The sequence below is a fragment of the Synchiropus splendidus genome, chromosome 17 (assembly GCF_027744825.2).
Source record: "Synchiropus splendidus isolate RoL2022-P1 chromosome 17, RoL_Sspl_1.0, whole genome shotgun sequence".
Taxonomy (NCBI): domain Eukaryota; kingdom Metazoa; phylum Chordata; class Actinopteri; order Syngnathiformes; family Callionymidae; genus Synchiropus; species Synchiropus splendidus.
Genome location: NC_071350.1, coordinates 16,247,204 through 16,268,812, shown reverse-complemented (window position 1 = coordinate 16,268,812; position 21,609 = coordinate 16,247,204). Strand labels below are relative to the sequence as shown.

Genomic DNA, 21,609 nt, shown 5'->3' with positions numbered 1-21,609 from the left:
ATAAATGTACATTTTAAAAATGTACCTTAGTGTACATAGTTATAAAGACTTAAATAGGGTTAAACACAGTTTTGAAACTGTATTTTAATTGCTAAAAATGTATGTCAAAGATATGTGTCCTTTGATGTTTCCTACAATGTGTCCTTTGATTTTTGACGTCGTACTTCCAATGTTTTGGATCGCGATGGTCATGTTCCCTTAGCTATTTCTCCTCTTACTGCGGATTGAGAATGGCCAACGATGACCCCACAACTAGTCGACTCATGAACCTGCCCACGACTAGTTTAATAGTCGATTGTAGTCGAGTGTGTCGACAAGTCAATATACTGTTTTATGCTTCATGATTCCTTGTGTCATTCTTCAAAAGTTTACGCAACTCAAAGCTTTTGATGCCGAAGAATAAATGAGCGAGGGCCAAAGGTCCAGGTAGTTTTTTTCCAAGTCTTTGCTTGTGTTCAGGTCCGTTCGGAGGGTGCAGCCACATCACTCTGAGGTTCAGATTGTCTCCTGCGAGTCAGCCAAACAATCGTGTTTACAGTCACCATCTATTCTTACTCTGCTGCGAGGAATGCTCCTTGTGTTTGTGTGCTGTCGCGTGTGTGCTGTCGCGTGTGTGTCGGTTCAGCCAAACTTTTGTGGTTCCTCCTCTTCCCCCCAGATGCTCGTGAAGGGTGTGGAGGTTTCCTTCCTGTTTTCTCTCCAAACGTTAGTCAACAATTTTGTTTGCTTTCAAGTGGAGTTCAGCTGGAGGAACAAATGAATTAACCTCAGCTCGCTTCAGGATTTGTGGCTGATAAATCTTTTTTTTTTTTTTTTTTTTTTTTCACTGAACTGTTGAACAGTTGTAAAAGTTTTACAAGGGTTGTTTGTGTTCTCAACAATTTCCCTAAATGAAACCTCAACTTTCACTTTCACTGAGCAGAGAATATGCTCAATATCAGAGAAATTATTTAGCAATTTGACATGCGGTCCCTGACAACTGAGGGATTCATGAAAGCAACTTCAAATGTGCACATTAAATTAGTTTTAATAAAGGATATTCATACAGACATTTGTTAACGTTACACCCATTTATTTCTCACCTATAATATTCTAAACTGTTGGCGCCCCCTACAGGCTCGGAACAGGGAGACGGGGGCTCTGGCTGCGGCCAAAGTGATCGAGACCAAGAGTGAGGAGGAGCTGGAGGACTACATGGTGGAGATCGACATCCTGGCCAAATGCAACCACCACTACATTGTCAAGCTCCTGGACGCCTTCTACCACGAAAACAAACTCTGGGTGAGTAATGACTGTGACGCCACATGTGCCTCTCACTTAGTCATTGTCTGTTTAATGGAGAAAACATCTGATTCGTCACTGTGACTGTCTTCTTGTGGGGTTGTTTCCCATCAGGCCACTGCACGTCCTCCACCTCAGTCCTCATTCTCACACCCATCTTCCTTATGTCCGTACTCACCACGGATATTCCTCTTCCTTCCATCTCTAACATTCTTACTTTCTATTCTACTGCTGTCCATCTGGCCTCCCTGACTTTGTTTCCAAACTTCTCATATAGCTGTGACTATATGAGTGGTTCCAGCTTTTATAGCTTCTTTATTGGCTTTTAAAGCCATTGCAAATCCAGGAGCTAAAATTACACTACATGACGAAGTGCCACATGTTGTATTTACGCTGTGAAATACACAGCTTTCAACAGTATATGCCTTTAAAAGTTGCTGTTATCGTGGAGCATACATAGTCTTTAGTGGTAAAACCCTATTGAAAGAAGCTAGTTATCTTTGTATAATAATGAAAATTGTGATTTAATTTGATTGTTATTGTGTATTTACTGATGTAATTTACTTTAATGAATTAAAGTTAAAGTGGTTCAATGAAGATGCTGTTAAACAGTCTGAGAAATATCGAATAAAACACACTATTTTAAATAGACTTACTTAAGCTTTGGAATATCGTTCTCATCATGAAGATTTCTATGTAAACTGATGGCTAGCTTATTGCATAGAAAATTGACACGTTTGATTTGAGCTTTTCTTACAAACAACTTGAAAGAAAATTCATAGGACTTGAAAATCCACAGCATAACATGACAATTGGGCCTTTGAAAGCTGAAGCTGAAATGCATTTAGTATTGGGCTGTAATCTTCCTATTGTGTCACCGGAGACTCAGCATTTCTCACCAGACTTACTTGTCAAGTTCATGTTCATGACAAGATGTGACTTGTTCATCTTGTAACAAAGCTCAAAAGCACATGGAGACATTGAGAATTCTTTTGATAAAACCAACAAGTGACACACAACAGCATCATTGTTTCACCCACTCATGATTCCTCCCTGCGCTTTGCAAAATCAAAACAGTCTTAGGTCTGCTTTTGCCAAAAAAATACACAGAAAGTAATGCCTAAATATGGATGGATCTCTCTCTCGACACACACGCGGCTGGACCCAACTTTTCAACTCTCCATCTAATCTCTCGGTTTATGCAGCCAAGAAAAATAGTGACCTCATGCTGGACCCTTGACCCCGAATAACTGGAGAATTAGAAAACATCCCTCAAGCTAAAGATAGATCTGCTCATGGGCGCTGGCCACTGCTGGACTCTCTCTGTATTACAACAGTTTTTGGACAGGTCTGGCTTTTCATTTTGCTCTCTGTGATGCATTCAAGGTAACGGTACAATGGATAGCTGTGGGCTGGTCATTAGCTGGTCCGACGGGAGGAGACCATGACTATTTGAATGGAGATGAACATCTTAGCTTAGTCATCATGTGCATCATGCTGCAAAAATCACTTGGCAGATAGTTCTCCTTGTCACGGAGACAAGATCGTGAAGTGAGATTTTCATTTCCTCAAACTTTGAGTTGGTTTTCTTGTTTTGTATCTAGATGATAACCTTTAGCTGCACTTAGCCAAGTCTCACACTTTGTCCTCGTTCTGTGGTCTGAAGTTTGAATACCTCTTTGAATGTCGCGACATCACTCATCTCTGGATGTTTCACTTGCATGCTGACTAACACCCCCGCTTTCAAACCACATGCTTCCTGTAGGTGTGTTTTTTTTTCTCAGTTTTATTGTCTCGCTATATCCAGTCGTTCATGTTCCCTTGTTGCTTGAAAGATGTAAAGATATTTATTATAAGTATTTTGAAATTATGCTTTGAAACGCCTGTTGAACATTATTTAAACTAAAGAAATTACAATAGTGGATCAATAAATATGTATTTATTGGTGTATATATGCATAGTTAAAGCATGTTTTTATGTATTTTTGAGTAAAAAAAAACAACATTCATACATATACGCAAACATCTCAGACAGCTGACTGGAATGTTATGCACATGTTAAGGACATGTATAAATGTGAAGATATTCAGGCCAATATCCAGCTGGACTGGACTTGATCAGCACAATCCAATTTCACATGTCCATGGATTTGTCCCTGAGAAAATATTTGTAAGTAAAATTAACTTCAACTTGGATTTTTGCACTTTCATTTAAGAAGTAAAGTTAATAATTCTGATTGTGAAAGCATACGTGTCTTACAGTTGTCTTGTCTTGTTATTTAATGGTGATTTTAACTGTGCTTTATGTCAGCCATTCAGTCCCAAGTCATCACACTTTTAGAAGTGCTTCAGTCATTCAAATGGGTTGAAAATATTGCCTAACTCTGAGCGGTGTGCATTCCTGTGTCGACCTGCCCTTCCCCGTCTCTCAGTGCGGAACAAGAGGACGGTGAAAACCGGAGGGAGAAGAGCTGTTTGTTCTTCTTTTAGAAACGCTCTTGAGCCCGACGTGGCACCCAGTGTGGGAAAACGGCGGCCTTTACCGTTTTAGTAGCAACGCTGACATCGGCATAAGAAGATCAGAGCGAATCCCGGGGTGAAAAATAAAGAAGCACATGAAATAAAGCAGCTTTGGCATCTGAGTTCATCTGTTTGTGTAGGATGAGGACGATTCCGAGTCAGTGGAGTCCAAGTTTTCTCTCTGCCATCTTTAGTTTCCTACCCAAAGCTTGTGACCACAGCTGAGAGAAGGATCAAGACTGTCTTTTGGCTCAGCTCTGTCGTCACCTCGGCACAACCTATTGCTCCGTTGCTTGTGACGGAGGACTGTGTCTACATGGTCTTCAAGTTTACAAAGACAGACTGTAATATCAAAGTTCAGACGCACAAAAGTAACTTTTTTTGGTTCTCCTGAAAGAAAGTTGAAGTTGAAGGTGACATCAGTCAGACGGAGGCTAATAAAGTGCTATTAAACTCCCTCACTGCCGACTCAAACGGACTCTACTTGCAACAGCTTGTCGAACATACAAGTCTTTCTATGCTTGGAACAGTGCTGAATAGAGTTTTAACCAGCTATGTTGTAAAGCTCGAGGACTGATTTGGCAGGCCAGAATTGGCCCCGGGGCCATGAGTTTGGTACCTGACATCATCCACTTAGATGTGTTGATGGGTCGGAAAGATTCCGGTTTTACTTGGGTTTGGTTTGGGAATTTATCTGTCCATATTAGGTGAGGCAGCGAGCGGAGACGACCAGGGTCGCTGCTGTGTCGACCGTGACCAAGACCGCTCTGCTCCTAAACAGCCTGATGCAGTTCATGATTAAACAACACCAGACTTAAACACGTGATCTGAAACTAAAACAGTCACTCTGTTTTACAACAATCCCTGAGAGTTAAGAACACAATCACCAGTGTGAGGTTACAAGCTGAGAAAGGCCGGCGAACCCGGTGCTCAGATTAGTGTATGAGAGTGAGCGGTTCAGCCCAACGTGGGAATGTTTAATATGAAGCTTGTCCTGTTGCTCCGCATTCTTACCTGCGGTACAACACCTTTCAATCACCTGGAATTCCAACTGGTCTAGAACACTGTACGCTTGCAGGTGTTGCCTTCTAGAATAATCATAATCTGTTCAATTATAAATGGGTCAGTTAAGCAGCGGACGTTAGAAGAAGTACAGTGGTACCGGACCTGCGGTTCCCAAATGCTGGGTCGAGCTTTTATTTCATTAAGCTACAATTACACTGCTGTGTTGTGTAGTATACAGTCACTTTACTTCTTCAATATAAGCTTAAGTAAACAAAGTCTTATTAGTTTTCTTGTTCCTGATGATGCCGTTTCAAATAAGCGTGTTGCGTGCGTCCTGAAGACTCTGGTTTAGTCGACCTATATACCACAGTAATTCTTTGCCTATTAACAAAACAATGGAAGGAAAAAACTTCAGAGTCAGTGTGGTTCAGTTTTATTTCCTTATTTTTGGAATGAATGTAGCCTGGCACACTCTCCAAATTAAATGTTTCATTGCAGATATAATTGTAGCCTCCTTTCCAGTGTTCCGTGATGTATTTGGAATATTTAAAAAGTGCGCCTGCTCTGCCAGCAGACAAAAGGTTATGTAGGTCATCTTACAATAAATGCAATTTAACTCTATCAGAACTCTATTTAGTGGCATATACTTAAAAAAAGCAAGATTCATGTGTATAGTGTATTGATTCAAAACAATATTTAATAGAAGAGAGTGCTCTATTATTTATTTTAAAATACTTCAAGAGGTCAAAATGAGTCTTTCAATTGCCTGAAGACGATGTGTGACTTCATACATTCTCGAAGTCATGTGTTGAACTGGATGGTGTTGATGGGTCGTGACTCTCGATTCCTGTCGCTTCCAACGGTTACGTGAACTCTGGCGTCGATTGTTTATGAGCCTCCGTGCCACTGTCACATTCATCTTTTTGACGGCCTCATCGAACTGGAACTGCGGGGCTCACCCCGCCGTTTGACTCCGACACGTCAGCGGCAGCCGCTTTAGCATGAAATCATCTGACAAGAATGCGACAAACCAGTTTTGTCGTTCTGAGCGATACAGTTCATGTTCATTAGCGACTACTAATCAACAGAAGCCACTTCCTCTTCTATAATAAAACTTTATTAGCCAGACAGTCATAATGCAACAGCAGGGTGTGTACAGACGTCTAATTATTTTAGTTGACGTCTGCTGTTGATTTTTTTTTTTCCTGTGCATCCATATTGAATTATGTTTTGTTTTTTCCAATACATTTTTTCTTTGTTTTTCTGATTTTTTTCTTTTTTTTTCCCCATTATGAAGTTATCGTTCTTTCCATTGGTATATTTAGGTTGTTTATTCATATATATATATATATATATATATATATATATATATATATATATATATATATATATTTGTTATTTATTTTGCTCTAAGTTGAAAATTGAGTCTCCTTCTCTTCCCTCTACAGATTATGATCGAGTTCTGCCCCGGAGGAGCCGTGGACGCCACCATGCTCGGTACTCACCACAAACCTGGACACACCTGTTCTTCCGCTCACTGTCTAAACATACAGTCTTCCTCAATTGTGTCCATCCATCCAGTAGTGAGAGCACTGGCGGTGTGGGAAACCCCCCCCTTTCCCCCTCTTTTTTTTTTTTTGTAATCCACATCCTCATAACTCAGTTCCTGCGCTGCAGCTAACCAAACACAGACCCGCTTGAGTAAAGTCTGCAGAGAAAATGTGTGTCAAATCTTGTTTGGTGAAGCTCTGTGGAATCCTGCGCTTGGCAACGTTCTCTGATCAAAATTAGCGCCCGGCTTTGTCCACCTTCTTCCTTCTCAGAGTTGGACCGCGGGCTGACGGAGCCGCAGATTAAGGTGGTGTGTCGGCAGATGCTGGAGGCGCTGACGTACCTGCACAGCATGAAGATCATCCACAGAGACCTGAAGGCGGGGAATATCCTCCTCATGCTGGACGGAGACATCAAGCTAGGTACTGATGTAGAACCATGGAGGAGGCTTTAAAAATGGACTTGTCACCTTTTATCCAAAGGTCAGAGAGCTGTATTTGCTATTATGATCTGGATGAAATAGACCCTACACAAACCTGTTTTTTGTAACCCATGGTGGTGCACCGCCACGACTTAAGTGAGAGCTGCCTTCAGATGAAATCTCAAGCGTATTAAATCGAAGTGGGAACACTGGAACAAGTGCATAACACATAACACATCATTGAGCTGGAAGTGTTTATGGTTGTTTATGGGGAGATTTTAACAAAAAAAACAACTATAAAATAAACATTATAATAATTATATGACAAGAAAACCTCTGTTGCTCGCAGAGATCAATGACCTGAAGTAATATTGGGGCAGAATTCGGTCATTCCACTGCTCTCTAACTTCGAGGACGCAGTTGAATCCACCTTAACTGATGAAGGAGAACATAACTCATGACCATGACCATAACTCACTGACTGACAATACTGTGAAGACCGGAAATGAAGTAGCTGTCAAATCTGAGCCTGTGTGGCTACAAACGCTACAGTCCTGTTTTCCTTGTTTCACAGCTGATTTTGGGGTGTCTGCCAAAAATACCAAAACCCTACAAAGGAGAGATTCCTTCATCGGAACGCCATACTGGTGAGTGAGGCCTTTCATCTCCGCAGTGGTCTCCAGTCAAGTTTGGTATCAATAATGTAGAGGAAATTTGACTCGGGAAAAGAATTTGTTCGTGACTGGTTTATCGGAAATGGGTGAGATGCGCCGCGTAGTTGTGAATCTCTGCGATGCCTTGAATGTTCTGGTTGGTCGGGAGGTGGATTGTGACATGAAAACAAACTTGCTTACTTGATGATGCAGTGAAATTCTGTGGAGTTGTCATCTCAACGGGCTTGCTGATTTAGCTTGTAGCATCTTCCACTGACCTCAGCTGCAGACGACAGGTTTTCACAAATGTATATCAGCTTTCAGTTCTCTTCCATCCATCCGGTTTTTGCATGGTCCAGATGAATTTACATTTATAATCTCCTGGCTGGGGTCGCAACTTCGACATGCTTTGGTTGTGATTTGTTTTTAGTGATATTTAATTGAGTATTGAATTTAGTTTGAGCCAAGGATTCCGACTTCAAACTGTTGTGGGCCACTTACTGGGTCAGATTTGGTCCCGGGGCCTTGGTTCTCTTGGTTCTCTCTTGGTTGGTTGTTTCTGGAGCGTTGTTGCCAGTGGTCAAAGTTTGGTCACGAGCGAGAGAGTTAACTATTACCCAGAACAAGTTCAGCACCCATCAGCAGGTTCCTCCCAGCGCAATAAAAAATGCCATGTTACACAACACTGCTGACAGCGGGAGGAATGCGACTCGACAATTTAAGTCGATGTAACTCTTCCTCTGAACAAGAGCAAACACCCTTTTTTCTGGGTCTGACTCAATCAGGTCTCTTCAGATGAGAGATTTTCTGCAAACAAGAGTCGGCTTTTGAGCTTAGAGGGCGCTGAGTTTTACCGCCGCGGCACCTATCGCGTGCGCTTTTAATGATTAGCTCTTTGTTGTCTGTGACCACAGATGCCATCATACCCAGTCCAGAGTCGATTCAAATCTGTTTAACAGGTTGGTGATGTTAAAGCTTCCAGCAGAACCCAGAACAATAATTGGGGTTGGTGACCTCAGTCACTGCCACTTCTCACTGGAATGGTTTGCATCTGAGGTCTTGGTTCTCAGGGTCAGTGTCCTAACTTCAGCTCTAGGAACTGTCACGGTGAAGGAAACCAAAGCTCTCATCTGTGATCTTGTAGTGGCCGAAAGAACAATCAGTTGGACTCTGCCTTAGATCTATGGTGAGGAGCTTTGACATCAAAGTAGAAATGTTACCTGAATGTAACTTCAGTTCTAGGAATACTTGCAACACCCTCTAACTGGCTTATGCATGTATGGCATAGAACCACTGCTCCAAGACTAAAGTGAATTTGCTGTCATGAATTACTGTCCAATAAGTTGCTCTGGGTATGGTCAGCTGGGAGGAGGCCCTGGGGCTGATCCATGACTTGCTGGAGAGGCTGTACCTTGCAGTGAGCCTGGGAATGTCCTGGTTTCTTCTAGAGGATCTTCTGATCAGAGATCTTCTGCTGGATCTTTGGCTGTCTTCTGTGAAAATGTGTGTTTTGACCATCAGGATGGCCCCGGAGGTGGTGATGTGCGAGACCATGAAGGACGCCCCGTACGACTACAAGGCGGACATCTGGTCTCTGGGAATAACGCTCATTGAGATGGCCCAGATCGAGCCGCCGCACCACGAGCTCAACCCCATGAGGGTCCTGTTGAAGATCGCCAAGTCGGAACCCCCCACCCTGGAGCAGCCTCACAAATGGTAAGCCAGCGGGGACTCATGATCTAGTGAATGAGTCATGGCCTGTCCATGTAAACTGTTATCTAGCTGGCTATTGGTTATACATTCATTGAACCAGAACATTTACACAACGCCGTCCTGCTGCCTGCAAGGAATCGCTCCCAACGTTTAATGGAAAAGTTTGCACTAAGTGATGCTACTGAATGGCTGACCAATGGATCACGAAGTTCTTTCATGTTAATCAATGACCTGTTTAAACAAGTCACTCAGTTCACTCAGTCACTGCAAGGCTGTGAGTACTGCTGCTTTAATACAGTTTTTTTTTTTCAACCAGCCGTGAGAGACTGTCAGGTGTGTTGTGGGAAATGATCCAGTTTCTTATTTTAAATAGATAAATCATGATGTACTTGTGTCATATTGTCCACCCCTTCTGGAAAACGTTTTAAACACGTTTTAAATTTTATTCCTGCAAACAGCATTCCATAATCACAGTGTGTCAGTTGCTACAATTTTTCACAAACTAAAAGGGGTTTTTGTACAGGACTTACGACTGAGCCCTCAATGAACGAAGTGTTCTGTGGCTTGAAATAGGTGGAAAAACAGTGGATTCATGTGTAGATCTGTGTGACTAATGCGCTAAACACTAGGCAGAGGAACAACAGGTGTCAAAGCAAATACAAGATACAGATTCAATGCACCAAAGTCTGGAGATGTAATTGCTAGAATCGATGATCTGGATCTCAGCAGGTGCTGGGAGCGGATCTGGGCTGAGCAGCATTGCTCTCATTCCTCACACAGCTGCTCCCAATGATACCCACATCAAGTATTGCCAATTCCTCTCTTCAGGTCAATGGAGTTCAAAGATTTCCTGAGGATATCGTTGGATAAAAACCCGGAGACCCGCCCAACTGCAGCGCAGCTCCTGGAGGTGAGCGAGGAAGTGTCGCACTTTGATACACGACAGAACAATGTCCTCGAACCGGCCTTATCTCGCTCCACCACATATTTGGAGCCCTTTTTAATCTGCTATTTTAAGATGTGAATGGCCTGCTCCGTGGGGGCGGGCAGTGCCCGCTGGCCCTGGCCGAGACAAAGAGGGCATGGAACACGGCAGCTGTGGGAGCAGGGCTGGGACTCCGATGAGCTCAGAAGAGAGTCCAGCAGCTGAGTAGACTCTGTCGTCCTGGCGCTCATGGCTGCCAACTTCACCGAAGAACGTCCTGGGAATCCTGCATGTGCTGTCCCCTCATGAGGGTGCGGTTTGCTTCTGCATTTCTGCCAGTCCTAGATGTTCTGTAGATGCAGAAGTGTCCGCATGTATGAGGTGCTGGAGTCCAGAGTGATGACAGTGGAGCGCTAAGTTTGGGGCCGCGGTGATAAAAGTTCCTCTGGCTTCCGTCTGATTCTGGGAATGTAAACACAACAAAATGACACTGCGTCAGTGGCTGCTCCAGAACATCTGGTGGACTCCCTCATGCTTTACTGGTTCCCACCCGTTGTCTCGTGGTTATCAGGGGCAGCAGCCAAAGTGAAGAGGCCCACACCTCCCTCACCCCAAGGTGTTCCCATGGAGACACTAGACCAGCATCAGTGTTTTGTTTTGGAGAGCACCGACTCGCCTCTTCTCACCCCTTTGATTTGCCAAATCGAGTCTTTAAAAGGCAGATAAAGTCTCCTCCACAGGTAACCGGGCCCCTAATGGGTTCACATTTAACCTTTCACATCCAGCCATGCATGGACCACTTGCTTTCAAGCAACAGGAGACCCAAAAAACAGGACAGGCGCGCCATTGTTCCTCAGCTGAACCTGCTATCTGGATATGAAAATTGGTGGAATTCTCGCTGCCTTGAAATCAATAATTATTCAGTGAGATCATTTTATCACAACCAGTGTATTTGTATATAGTATTGAGCATGCATGAATTCCTTATTGGATATTATTATGAATTACTTTATTTTAAAAATGTATATAAATTTGATATCCCCAGCCAAAATCAATTCATTTTTCTAAATTAATTAATTTAAAAAACACAATAAAATATTTTAAATTACATATGCCGACTCATGATATTTTATTACACTTAAACCTGCGACTTTTCTACTTGCAAATGTCAGTGACTTCATGACGGCGGTGCTGAGAAACCATCCAAAATGTCAATGAGGTTCTTGCAGTGCTGAGTCATGGTCATCCGTCCGGTCCTCGGGTCTCGTTCCACTTGTGCCGAGCATTGTTTGGGTGCTTCCTCCTCACCTGGAGACCGTGGTGGCGCCTCATTAACGCTCCCGCTCGCTCCCCTCCGTCTGATCCGCCAGTTATTCCGCCCTGCAGCGCCTCAATAATTGATGATCCCTCTTTTATCTCTGCTGCAGTCAACTTTTAATTGAACTCCTCATCCTCTCAAGGCCAAGCAATAAGGACGGTTATTTTAGGAGCTAACATCCAGCGGGACGCTAAGTGCAGCGCTTTTATTGCATCGAGCCGTTTTATTGTTGTTGCGGTTCAGCAACTGATAAGTGGCAGATTAAATTTCCTCTCAGCGCCAGTGAAAGTCGCTTCCTCTCGTGTGCTCCTCCTTTCTCAAGTCTCTCTTCACAGTCGCGTCCTCCTGCTCCTCGGTCTTTGCTGGTCCTTTTGTGACGTTTGCATTTCTTCCCCGCAGCACCCGTTCGTGAGCTCGGTGAAGTCCAACCGTCCGCTGATGGAGCTGGTGGCCGAGGCCAAAGCCGAGGTCATGGAGGAAATCGAGGACAATAGAGAGGAAGGAGAGGAGTTCGACGCCATGGAGCTCACTGTGGTACCAAACAATTTCATCTTTTAGAGTCTAGAGCAGTGCAGATGCAGCATGATGGCCACTACATGGATGAGGATGAACTTCTTCGACAGAGTTTGAGCTCAGAATTTTTGGATTATATATCATTTTAATGTTCATGACCTCAAAGGAGCCATTGAGCTTTCCATGTTATTCTCACAGAGAATGTTAGCCGTGGTAAATACGTCCCATTTTAATGTTCGCCGATATGATGAATTTATTGTTATGTCACAGTTGAAGGAAATGTTTCTTGTTTTGGAGATTCAAATCTGCACCTTTTCATTTGCTAAATGAGCGAGTGTGGTTCAGTGAGGATGCCACTAGGGGGAGAATCTTGAAGAAGCCTTAAATCCATTCACTGCTGGCTCTTTGAAACATCCCTGTCTGTGGTGCTGGAGTTTCTTTTTAACTCCTCATAAGGTCAGCCGTCATCTCCGCACTGCAATATGCAGTTCACTTCCTGTGTTTGTGCGGCTTTGGCTCAGTAAACAACCTTCCTGCACGAGTGTTCGAAGTCCGTCCTCTGATGATTTGACGGGGCTTTCGGAGGAAAGTGTAGTTTCAGGGGGAACAAAAGAACAGTGAGCGGAAGAGCCAGCGCTCGCCGTCCCAAGGTCGCGCCAGAGCGCACTTTCCTCGGCGCCGACTCCCATCCAGTTAATAATTTAGGATGATGCGCTGTTCTGCTGCTGCGCTTATTCTGCAATGATCATCCACCAGCTGCTCTCAGCCAGTGAGGACCAGCACAGGAAGTTCATATCCGGTTACGAGGACCTGGACAGGAAGTGTGAGAGTCCCATGTGTCGGTACTGACCCTGTGTCTCTGTCCCTCCAGTCTCCCGATCAGGAGCCTTGTCAGACCAGTCAGACCAGTTTGGAGGGGGACCACTTGTCCGACTCGCACAGCCCCACCACACCCTCCTCCCCCACCTCGCTGTCCATCCCTGAGAAGGAAGAGCAGCCGGAGACGCCGACAGAAGAGCAGCCAGGCTCAGCCATGGTCGCCCCAGTGCCCCTGCCCAGACAGCTCCTCCCTCCCCGAGACCCCATCGTGGACGACGGAGGCGACACTCCTGAGACGGAGAAGTGCGGAAGTGAAGCTTCTACCAAGACCTCCAGCTCGGATTCTGGAATCGAGGATGGGAAGATGACCCCGACCTCTGAGGAAGAGAAGGTATGTTAAGGTCAGTCAAGCCGACGGTGGGCTGGATCTAAGCCTCATCTCTCCTGTAGGTGACGGTAGAGACCCCACTGAGCGACCACCAGACCTCTCTTGCTCCCTCTGAGGCGTCTGACGAAAGTGAAGACCTGTCTGTGAAAGAAGAACCGACGGTCCAGGTGACCGAGGAGGAACGTAGCGAGCCGGTCAAGAGAGAAGAGCCCAGTCCTCCTACCACTCCAACACCTTCTCCTCCATCTTCAACTGCTGCTACCCCAGTCCCTGCTTCACGCTCAGGTCTGGATGGAGACCTGACAAGGACGTCTTCACAGAAGGAGCGGACGGAAGTTCCTGCTGAGAACGTCTCCCCTTACATCAACGGCGGCATCATCAACAAACGGTACTCGAATTCCAGCAGCATGGTGTCGGAGAGCATGGATCTGTCTGGGAGCAAGGACATCATCAGCCTCTCTCCACGGGTCAGTGTTCACTCCTCCGATTTCATACGAGTGAGATAAACTTTGACTCATTTATACATGTTAGTAGACTTGTTTGGTCACAAGAAAGAACTATTTTTTCCCCAAGCTTTTTATTATCATCATTACTATTAGAAATATCTCTGTTTTTATGTGGCGATTTTGACTTTGCGTTTTCTCTTTATTTTCCAATTTGACTTTAAGTCTTCTACTTGTAATTCACATGTGTACCGTGTATATAACATATAATACTTTTTGTACTCTTGTCATGATTCTATTTTTTTTTTAACTAAAGATGATATTTTTAATTCCTAAATATTTCAATTCCTCAAAATTCTAAAATCATAGTTTTTCAAATAGCATTTAAAGTTAGTATTAAAAATATAACAAATATATTTTAATAATTGCTTAAATACAGCGTGGGACCTAATTATATATATATTTTGGAATAAATAAATTATTCTGCATTATTTCATTTTTTTTCCATTTGAAAATTATTTTTTTCTTCATTTAATATTACAATCTAGATTTTTTAAAAATAATACATTTTATGTATTATTTTTTCATTATATATATTATATATTATTATGTGTACTATTTTTGTTCCATTTAAAATAATCCTTAAACGACCCTGTATCACAGCATAAATATTCATAATTACTTTTTAAGTCATTCCTAGTCTCCATCTGGTTCCGTACGAGTTGAGACTTGGAGCTGGCTGTGTCCCGAGTTTCCTCCTCTGTGGAGACGTTGCAGATGAATGGCCTCTCTGATATGGACGCTTCCCTCTTGAAGCAGCTGCTGGTGTTTTGAATGCGAGCTAAACATGTGTTGGAGGAGCGCGGAGAGACGCGGGGCCTTCGGAAGGCCCCTCCTTGGAAAAACTACCTCTCAGCATCTACAGGGGAACTGAAACTGCATTGTGTTATGGTTTGGGGTGTGGGTGTTCGCCCAGTGGAACAGTGGACGGACTTCACAAAGGCTTCCCTCACTTTTCCACACCCACAACACGGGTTTAGCATGACTGCGCTTCAAGTTCAGACCTTTAAAAGTCGGAAATAAAAAAGTATTAAGCAAGTGTGACACTGAAACAGATTAGGGCTTTGTGTTGGAAGAAGATTAGACAGTTATTAATCATAAATAAGTCTTTATGTTTAGAAAGGTCTGAAGTCTGTGCCATGCTTTTTTGGATTTGCAACAGTCGGATCTAGGCGCAGAACTTGTGGAGGCAGATTCTGAACTGCGTTTCATGCGCCTCCTCCAGCGTGGTCTCTGTGTGAGTCACAGTTCACATTCGCCAGCGATGAGCTGCTGCTGCTGCCGCTGAGGGCTTCATTGTGGCGCGGCAGGCAGATGGACTGACCACGATTGAAGTCTGTTTGTGGTATTTCGGGCGACAATGAATGAGCCGTCTTTGTCTCCAGAGAAGCTGTCGCCGCCTCTTTTGCTCAGAATTCTGCTGATGGAGGTCACCAGCGTGTGCGAGCGGATGTGCACTCCAGCGCCAGGGTGTCATTCTGTGCATGACGACGGACGACATGTTGAAGTGTAAACAAAGCCCCATAACCAGCCGTGGATTCACAGAACAATGACATGTTGTTGATTCATATCTCATGAACATGTCATCATCAAACTAAAAGAAGCATGAAACCTCCTGTCAAAATAACTTTTGTTTTCGCTCAAACAAAATGTTTATCTTATTGTGTTGCTTGATGTAAATGAGCTTTATACGCTGGTGTATTTTCCACATTCTACATATATAACATGCAAGTCAAACTGTCACTTACTATGTGGCTGAATATTTTAGTTCATATGAGGGCTGCGTATCGGCTGGTGTCTCACGATACAGGAGTCGTGATACGATTATATGGCAATCCTGTTAGTTCTGCAATATATTGTAATAAGAGCCATTTTAAGGTGGAAAATGAGACAATGGAGTACAATATTATGTGCATGAAAACATGAAGGTTTATTGTTATGACGTCAGTCCAGTTAGACTTTGGAATGAGGGATGAATCGCTACCTTTTATCTATAAAATAACTCATTAAATTAAACGCGTCACCAATGCAGCAGCATGTATCAAATATCAAGACTATATTGTCAATTGAATGTATATATATTCTCTTACACACCTTGTTCATATATGAGGCTTCTTCAGAGGTTAACTTTTAGGTCACTCGAGGGTATTTAACTTTATTCAAATAGCATTTAGAATTAGTATTAGAAATATCAAAAATTATTTTAATAATTGCTTCAGTATTGTGTGGGACCTAATTATATTTATTTGATTTTTTTTACAATTATTACTTTTGTAATAAATAAATTATTCTCGATTATTTCAATTTTTTTAATCCTTTTTTTTTTCATTTAAAAAGCTAAAATACAATCTAGATAAAAATAAAAAAAATTAAATAGACCAATTTTTTTGTGTCCATTTTCATTTCATTTAAAATAATCCTTTAACAACTTGGAATCACAACATAAATTTTCAAAATGACTTTTTAAATTCAATCAAATTCTTATTTTTATGCTCATTTTTTTTTGTTTCTTTGCGGCACCACTTCTTGCCAGTCTTCATCTTCATCTTAAACTCTGTCATATCATAAATATTAAACATATCACATGTATTTGAGGAGTTCATGAAGCCTCAACAGTAGCCGCTTGGTGGAGATCTGCGCTCTCTGAGTGCGTTTCTAGTGAAAGCAACCTGGCTGTTCTTCATCACTCTCAGTTGCAGAGTAACCAAAGCCAGTGTAGCTAAAACTTCAGGAACTGCTTCTGTTTCCTCTTCTGTGTGTTCCACCCTGTATGTGTTTGTGCTCGTGTGTAACTTCTTGGAAGAAGTGCTTCCACTCAGGCTTTGGTTGGTGGCGAGTGCGTATCACTTCAGCAAATATTGTCCATTGATAAGGCGATTTGAAACTTGACCACTTGTTCCACTCCGGATCAGTGGTTTAAACGCTCTGTAAACAATAGTTTAGTCAGGAAATATGAGGTTTTTTTTAAAGAATATTCAGGAACTACTTCAGATGTTTACTCGCTGTTATGAGCAGTGTTTGTTATTGAAAGAGATTTCCGCGGCTTCTTCACTCTCCTCTCTCTGTTTTTCAGGCCCATTCGAGGAAGACCTTAAAGAGGACCCGGAAGTATGTCATCGACGGGGTGCAGGTGAGCGTCACCACCTCCAAGATCATCGGTGAAGACGAGAAGAAAGATGAAGAGATGAGGTTCCTCAGGTATGAGGATGAGTCGCTATCATTCACTGCAGATGGTTTGTTTACTTAGTTTATTATCAGCCTGAAACCCAAATGTGATCAGATCTCACTTGACTTGACTCTTAGAACCTGGAGCCGTCACGCTTCACGCACATTTGCTCATGATAAATGAACGGTTTCTGTTCATTTGAGAAGCTAACGTTTGTTTTGGAAATGTCTGATGCGCCTCTAGCGCCACCGTGTGGTCAAAACCAAGTATGACACCTCCGATCGCCTTTCCTCAATGAACACGCTGTTCAAACTGAGGTTTCCCCCTCTTGCGGTTGCTTTATAGTTCACTGTGTAAATGTGAGGAAGGAGCAAATATAAAGGAATTCAAATGTTTATAAAACAGGCGACAATAACAATGTGGCTGATGGTGTTTACGGGTCCAAACCGTTTTTTCCTCCGTTAGTCAACGGGTTTTATATCGGATGATGTCGAGGATGAGGTGAAATGAAGGTGAAATGACTTTAGCTTGGCTTGTCTCCAAATTTAGAGCCTGTGTTTTTTTTGTACAAATGGAAAACGTTTTTTCCCCCTAAGATTAAACAAAAAAAATAACAAAATGAACAAGAATGATAATAGAAAAGGAAGGAAAAAAACATCTGTTACTGCGGTCAAGACAGATATTTCAAGATACAAAACTGAACCAGTGACGGTTTGTCGTAATAAACTATGAGGATAACTGAAGATATAGATAGAATTGAAAACTAACCTGGTAAAGAAGTCAAGCAGAGTCTTAACAGCAGGTTAAAAAATGAGCCCCAAACCTTCTCAGATTTATGTAACGTATTTCTGGGCTTTAAAACGCTGCCCGTCTGTGTTCAGGCGCCAGGAGCTGCGTGAGCTGCGTCTGCTGCAGAAGGAGGAGCACCGAGCTCAGGCCGTGCTCAACACCAAGCTGGAGGCTCAGCGCGAGCAGATGCAGAGGAAGTTCGACCAGGAGATGCATGTGAGTGGGACTCGGGACTCGCCGCCGAGCGACTGGCCTCTGCAATAACGCGTCTCTCTCGCCCCCCCGAAGGCCAAGAAGAAGCACTTTGACGTGGAGCTGGAAAACTTGGAGAAGCAGCAGAAGCAGATGATCGAGAAGATGGAGGCGGACCACCATTTCAGGTTGAAGGAGGAAACCAGGCGCATCAAGTCGGCGCAGGAGCGCGACCTGCAGCGCTTCCACGATCAGCTCAAGCACAAGAAGAAGGAGGTGAAGCCCCTGCGCGCCAAAATAAAAGTTTTTTATTCATTTCTTATGTAGCTTTATTCATTGAGTGATAGATTTTCTGTTGTCTGACTGGGAGTTGGTTTTATGTTGATGTGTTTGTGTGTGTTTAATGGTTTTGTGTGTTTTATTTTTAAAAAATAGATGATTTACAAGAAGAAGATGATTTAAGTATTTTTATTGAAGTATTTCAGTAGTATTTCAAAAATATATTATTACTTTTATTAATATTTAATTACATTTATTTATTTATTGTAAAAACAGAAATATACATCTATTTTATTATTATTATTATTATTTTTTGTAATTGTTTTATTTTTCATTTATTTTTGGCCAAATTTAGATCACTGCCCAATTTTTTTTTTTTTCACCTCAACATTTTTCGTATTAAGAAAATATTTTTTGTGTTCTTTGCAATATGTTCAGCATTTACATGTAAAGAATTATTATTTATTTATTATTTTTATGTCCTATACGTTGGTAATGTTTCAGTAATTGAGTCACGTTCTGGTTATTTTAGTCTTAAAATAGTATAAACTTATTTATTTATAAACTTAAAATATTATTATTAACTTATTACAAACTCAACTCAATTTTCCTGATCTGTTTGTGGGTTTAGGTGAAACATTCCGTGGACAAACTTCCCAGGAGTCAGCGGAAAGAGTCTCTGAGGCAGAGCATGCACGCGTACCAGGAGATGAAGACCCGCGAGGTGAGCGCTCTGTGCCCCGGCCCAGTTTCCCCCTCTCACCTTTGACCCCCTGTGATCCAGGAGGACAAGTTCCTGCTGGCTCAGAGGAACCATCTGGACACCACGCTGAAGAAAATCATCTCCAACAACAAGCAGGAGATTGCAGCGATGGAGAGGACCTGCCTGGAGAAGAAGCACCAGCTCATCCGAGGTCAGCCCCGAAATCTTGCCGAGTCAAGTGTTTTGTCCAACCAATACAAACCATTATTTTTTTTTATTTTTTTTACTACTTTTTAACTTATATTTATTATTATATCATACCATATGTCAGTCAAAATATTTCAAAATATTGTGGGCATTTTCGTTAGCTTGAGCTTTGTTACTTTTTAAGTATTTCTGTGACTTGAAATTATTATTTTTAAATCACATTATTGATATTCAATATTTATAAGAAACGTGAAAAAAAGTCAAATTTTCTTTTGAAACAATTTACTAATTACTCGTGTGGGTGTTTATTTTAATTTATCAGTGAGTATTTGTGCACTTTCTATTTATTTTTATTGTTATTTTTGTTACTTTTATTGGATATTTTCTATGTGGATATTTTTTCCCTCTGTGTTTCATAATTTAATATTTTATAGATGTTAATAAAATAATTTTCACCTCAAATGTTTTTTAAGTGTTGGACTGAAGATGAAAATAAAATATTTAAAATGTGTGTGAAGCTGGTGTCGGAGCCCAGTCTAACCTCTTGTTGTGTGGGGACAGACCGCGAGGCGGCCACCTGGGACATGGAGGAGAAGAACCTGCACGAGAGGCACCAGCTGCTGCGCCAGCAGCTGATGGACCAGCACTTCCTGCAGAGGCACCAGCTGGTCAAGAAGCACGAGAAGGTAGCGCCGCCTGCTGCGCTCCACCTGGACCACCCGCTGACCCCGTGACCCCCTGCGTGCAGGAGATGGACCAGATGCAGTGCTACAACCAGAGGATGGTGGAGATCCTGAAGGCTCGGCAGCAGCAGGAGAAGAGCCGCCTGCCCAAGATCCAGAGGGGAGAAGCCAAGACCCGCATGGCCATGTTCAAGAAGAGCCTGCGCATCAACTCCTCAGGAAGCTCCTCGGAGGATCGCGAGAAGATCAAGCAGGTACTGAGCGCGGACGGCGACCACACATTTAAGCATGTGTCTTGTGTGTTTTATTTCAAACGTACACACACGTATTGGTGCTTGAATTTGTAGGAATATTTTTATTGTATATGTATGAAAAAACATTATTATATAATGCTATAATAATTATTGTATATGTTTATATCTGATAGCTAGATAAATATTTTGTAGCATAATGTTGATTCCTAGATTATATAACTTAAAATATTTGTAATTATAATTTTACTTTAGTGTCGTACAGCCATTTTAAATCTTTGTGATATAGTTTCATTGGTTCAAATGATTTTTTTTTTTGCTTTCGATTTTTCAGCAATGCAAAAATAATTTTCCCAAAAATATTATGAATGATGAACTATAGAAATAAATGATAAAAGATTGAAAAAAAACAAAAAAAGAAAATTATTTTGTGAAAATAAAACAAATGTTAAAAATATAAAATATTTTAAATATATGTACATATAATATAATGGAAATAATTTAAAATTTCATTCATATAAATATGTGAATATATATTTTAAAAAATATATAGACTGTTTATATATTTAAAATATGTAGGTATATATTATATATATATATATATATTTTTTTTTTATTTCTGTGATTTGAGTAAAAAAATACCTTTAATTTAATTGGAAATGAAAAATGATGTTACATTGCAAAACAGAATTGTTATGTGTTATGGCGAGCGTGAGGCTGAGGCGGCGTGTCTGCAGTTCTCCCTGCAGGAGGAGCGACGGCAGAAGGTGGAGCGGCAGCATCAGCAGCAGAAGCACGAGAACCAGCTGAGAGAGATGCTGGGCCAGTGTGACGCCAACATCCGGGAGCTGCAGCAGCTGCAGGTGACCTCCGACCTCCGACCTCCGACCTCCGACCTCCGACCCCCCCACCTCCCTGCGCTGACTCCGCTCTCTCCGCCGCAGAACGAGAAGCGCCACCTGCTGACGGTGAACGAGACGCAGCGGCTCAAACAGCTGGACCTGCAACACAACCAGCTGCTGAAGGAGTGGAAGGACAAGCTGAAGCCGCGCAAGAAGGTACGGACGCCGTGTTGCTTCCTCACCAGCTGAACACGCAGCTCGCCTTCGTCTGAGAGCATCTTCCACCAACACAAGTTACTTAGTAGTTATTAAATGATCTTCAACAACACGGCGAGTTGCTGCAACTTCAGCTTCAAAGAAGAGTTGAAGAGAAATTACAGAGTCATTCTGCCACAACAAGTCTGACACATCGGGGGAGGGAAAAAATGGCAGATTAACTGGATTCTGACGGACGTTCTTTCATATTTAAATATACGTTTTCCACAATTTGTGTATGTGACACAATACTAATCAAATTTTGTCCAAGTATTAGTTTCCCATATAGAGAATATAATGTCTTAAAATACTTTTTGGATTTTTTTCAAAATATGGATTTCACAAAGTAAAGTATTAAAACTGTAGAAGCTATAAGATATATTTTTGTATATTTCATTTATTTTCAACAATTAAAAAATAAATAAATAACACTTTTTTGTGTTTCATAAGGTCCAGACTCAAACACACTTTGTTGATCTTTGTTGTTTTTGTTTATTGTTTCCAAGTGAAACTATCAAGTTAAATTCTTCTTTTTTTGTGTGTTTATAAATATTTAATCGTATTTATTTCATGTAAAAATGAAATATAAATACAAATTATTATTTTTATTATTTTTTGCCAAATTTATTTATTTT

At 41.9% G+C, this 21,609-nt stretch overlaps 1 protein-coding gene across 1 annotated transcript in view; it reads left to right on the top strand.

Moving 5' to 3' along the window:
* stk10 (serine/threonine kinase 10) overlaps positions 1 to 21,609 on the top strand; it is a 30,973-nt gene that overhangs the window by 8,533 nt on the left and 831 nt on the right. The window contains exons 2-19 of the mRNA XM_053846572.1: positions 1,117 to 1,281; positions 6,253 to 6,301; positions 6,628 to 6,777; positions 7,351 to 7,423; positions 8,951 to 9,145; positions 9,971 to 10,052; positions 11,784 to 11,918; positions 12,769 to 13,107; positions 13,167 to 13,571; positions 16,681 to 16,805; positions 17,655 to 17,778; positions 17,851 to 18,030; positions 18,665 to 18,757; positions 18,818 to 18,947; positions 19,505 to 19,629; positions 19,692 to 19,880; positions 20,615 to 20,740; positions 20,822 to 20,935. Of these exons, the coding sequence (XP_053702547.1) occupies positions 1,117 to 1,281; positions 6,253 to 6,301; positions 6,628 to 6,777; positions 7,351 to 7,423; positions 8,951 to 9,145; positions 9,971 to 10,052; positions 11,784 to 11,918; positions 12,769 to 13,107; positions 13,167 to 13,571; positions 16,681 to 16,805; positions 17,655 to 17,778; positions 17,851 to 18,030; positions 18,665 to 18,757; positions 18,818 to 18,947; positions 19,505 to 19,629; positions 19,692 to 19,880; positions 20,615 to 20,740; positions 20,822 to 20,935 (2,799 nt within the window). The remainder of the gene's footprint in view (positions 1 to 1,116; positions 1,282 to 6,252; positions 6,302 to 6,627; positions 6,778 to 7,350; positions 7,424 to 8,950; positions 9,146 to 9,970; positions 10,053 to 11,783; positions 11,919 to 12,768; positions 13,108 to 13,166; positions 13,572 to 16,680; positions 16,806 to 17,654; positions 17,779 to 17,850; positions 18,031 to 18,664; positions 18,758 to 18,817; positions 18,948 to 19,504; positions 19,630 to 19,691; positions 19,881 to 20,614; positions 20,741 to 20,821; positions 20,936 to 21,609) is intronic.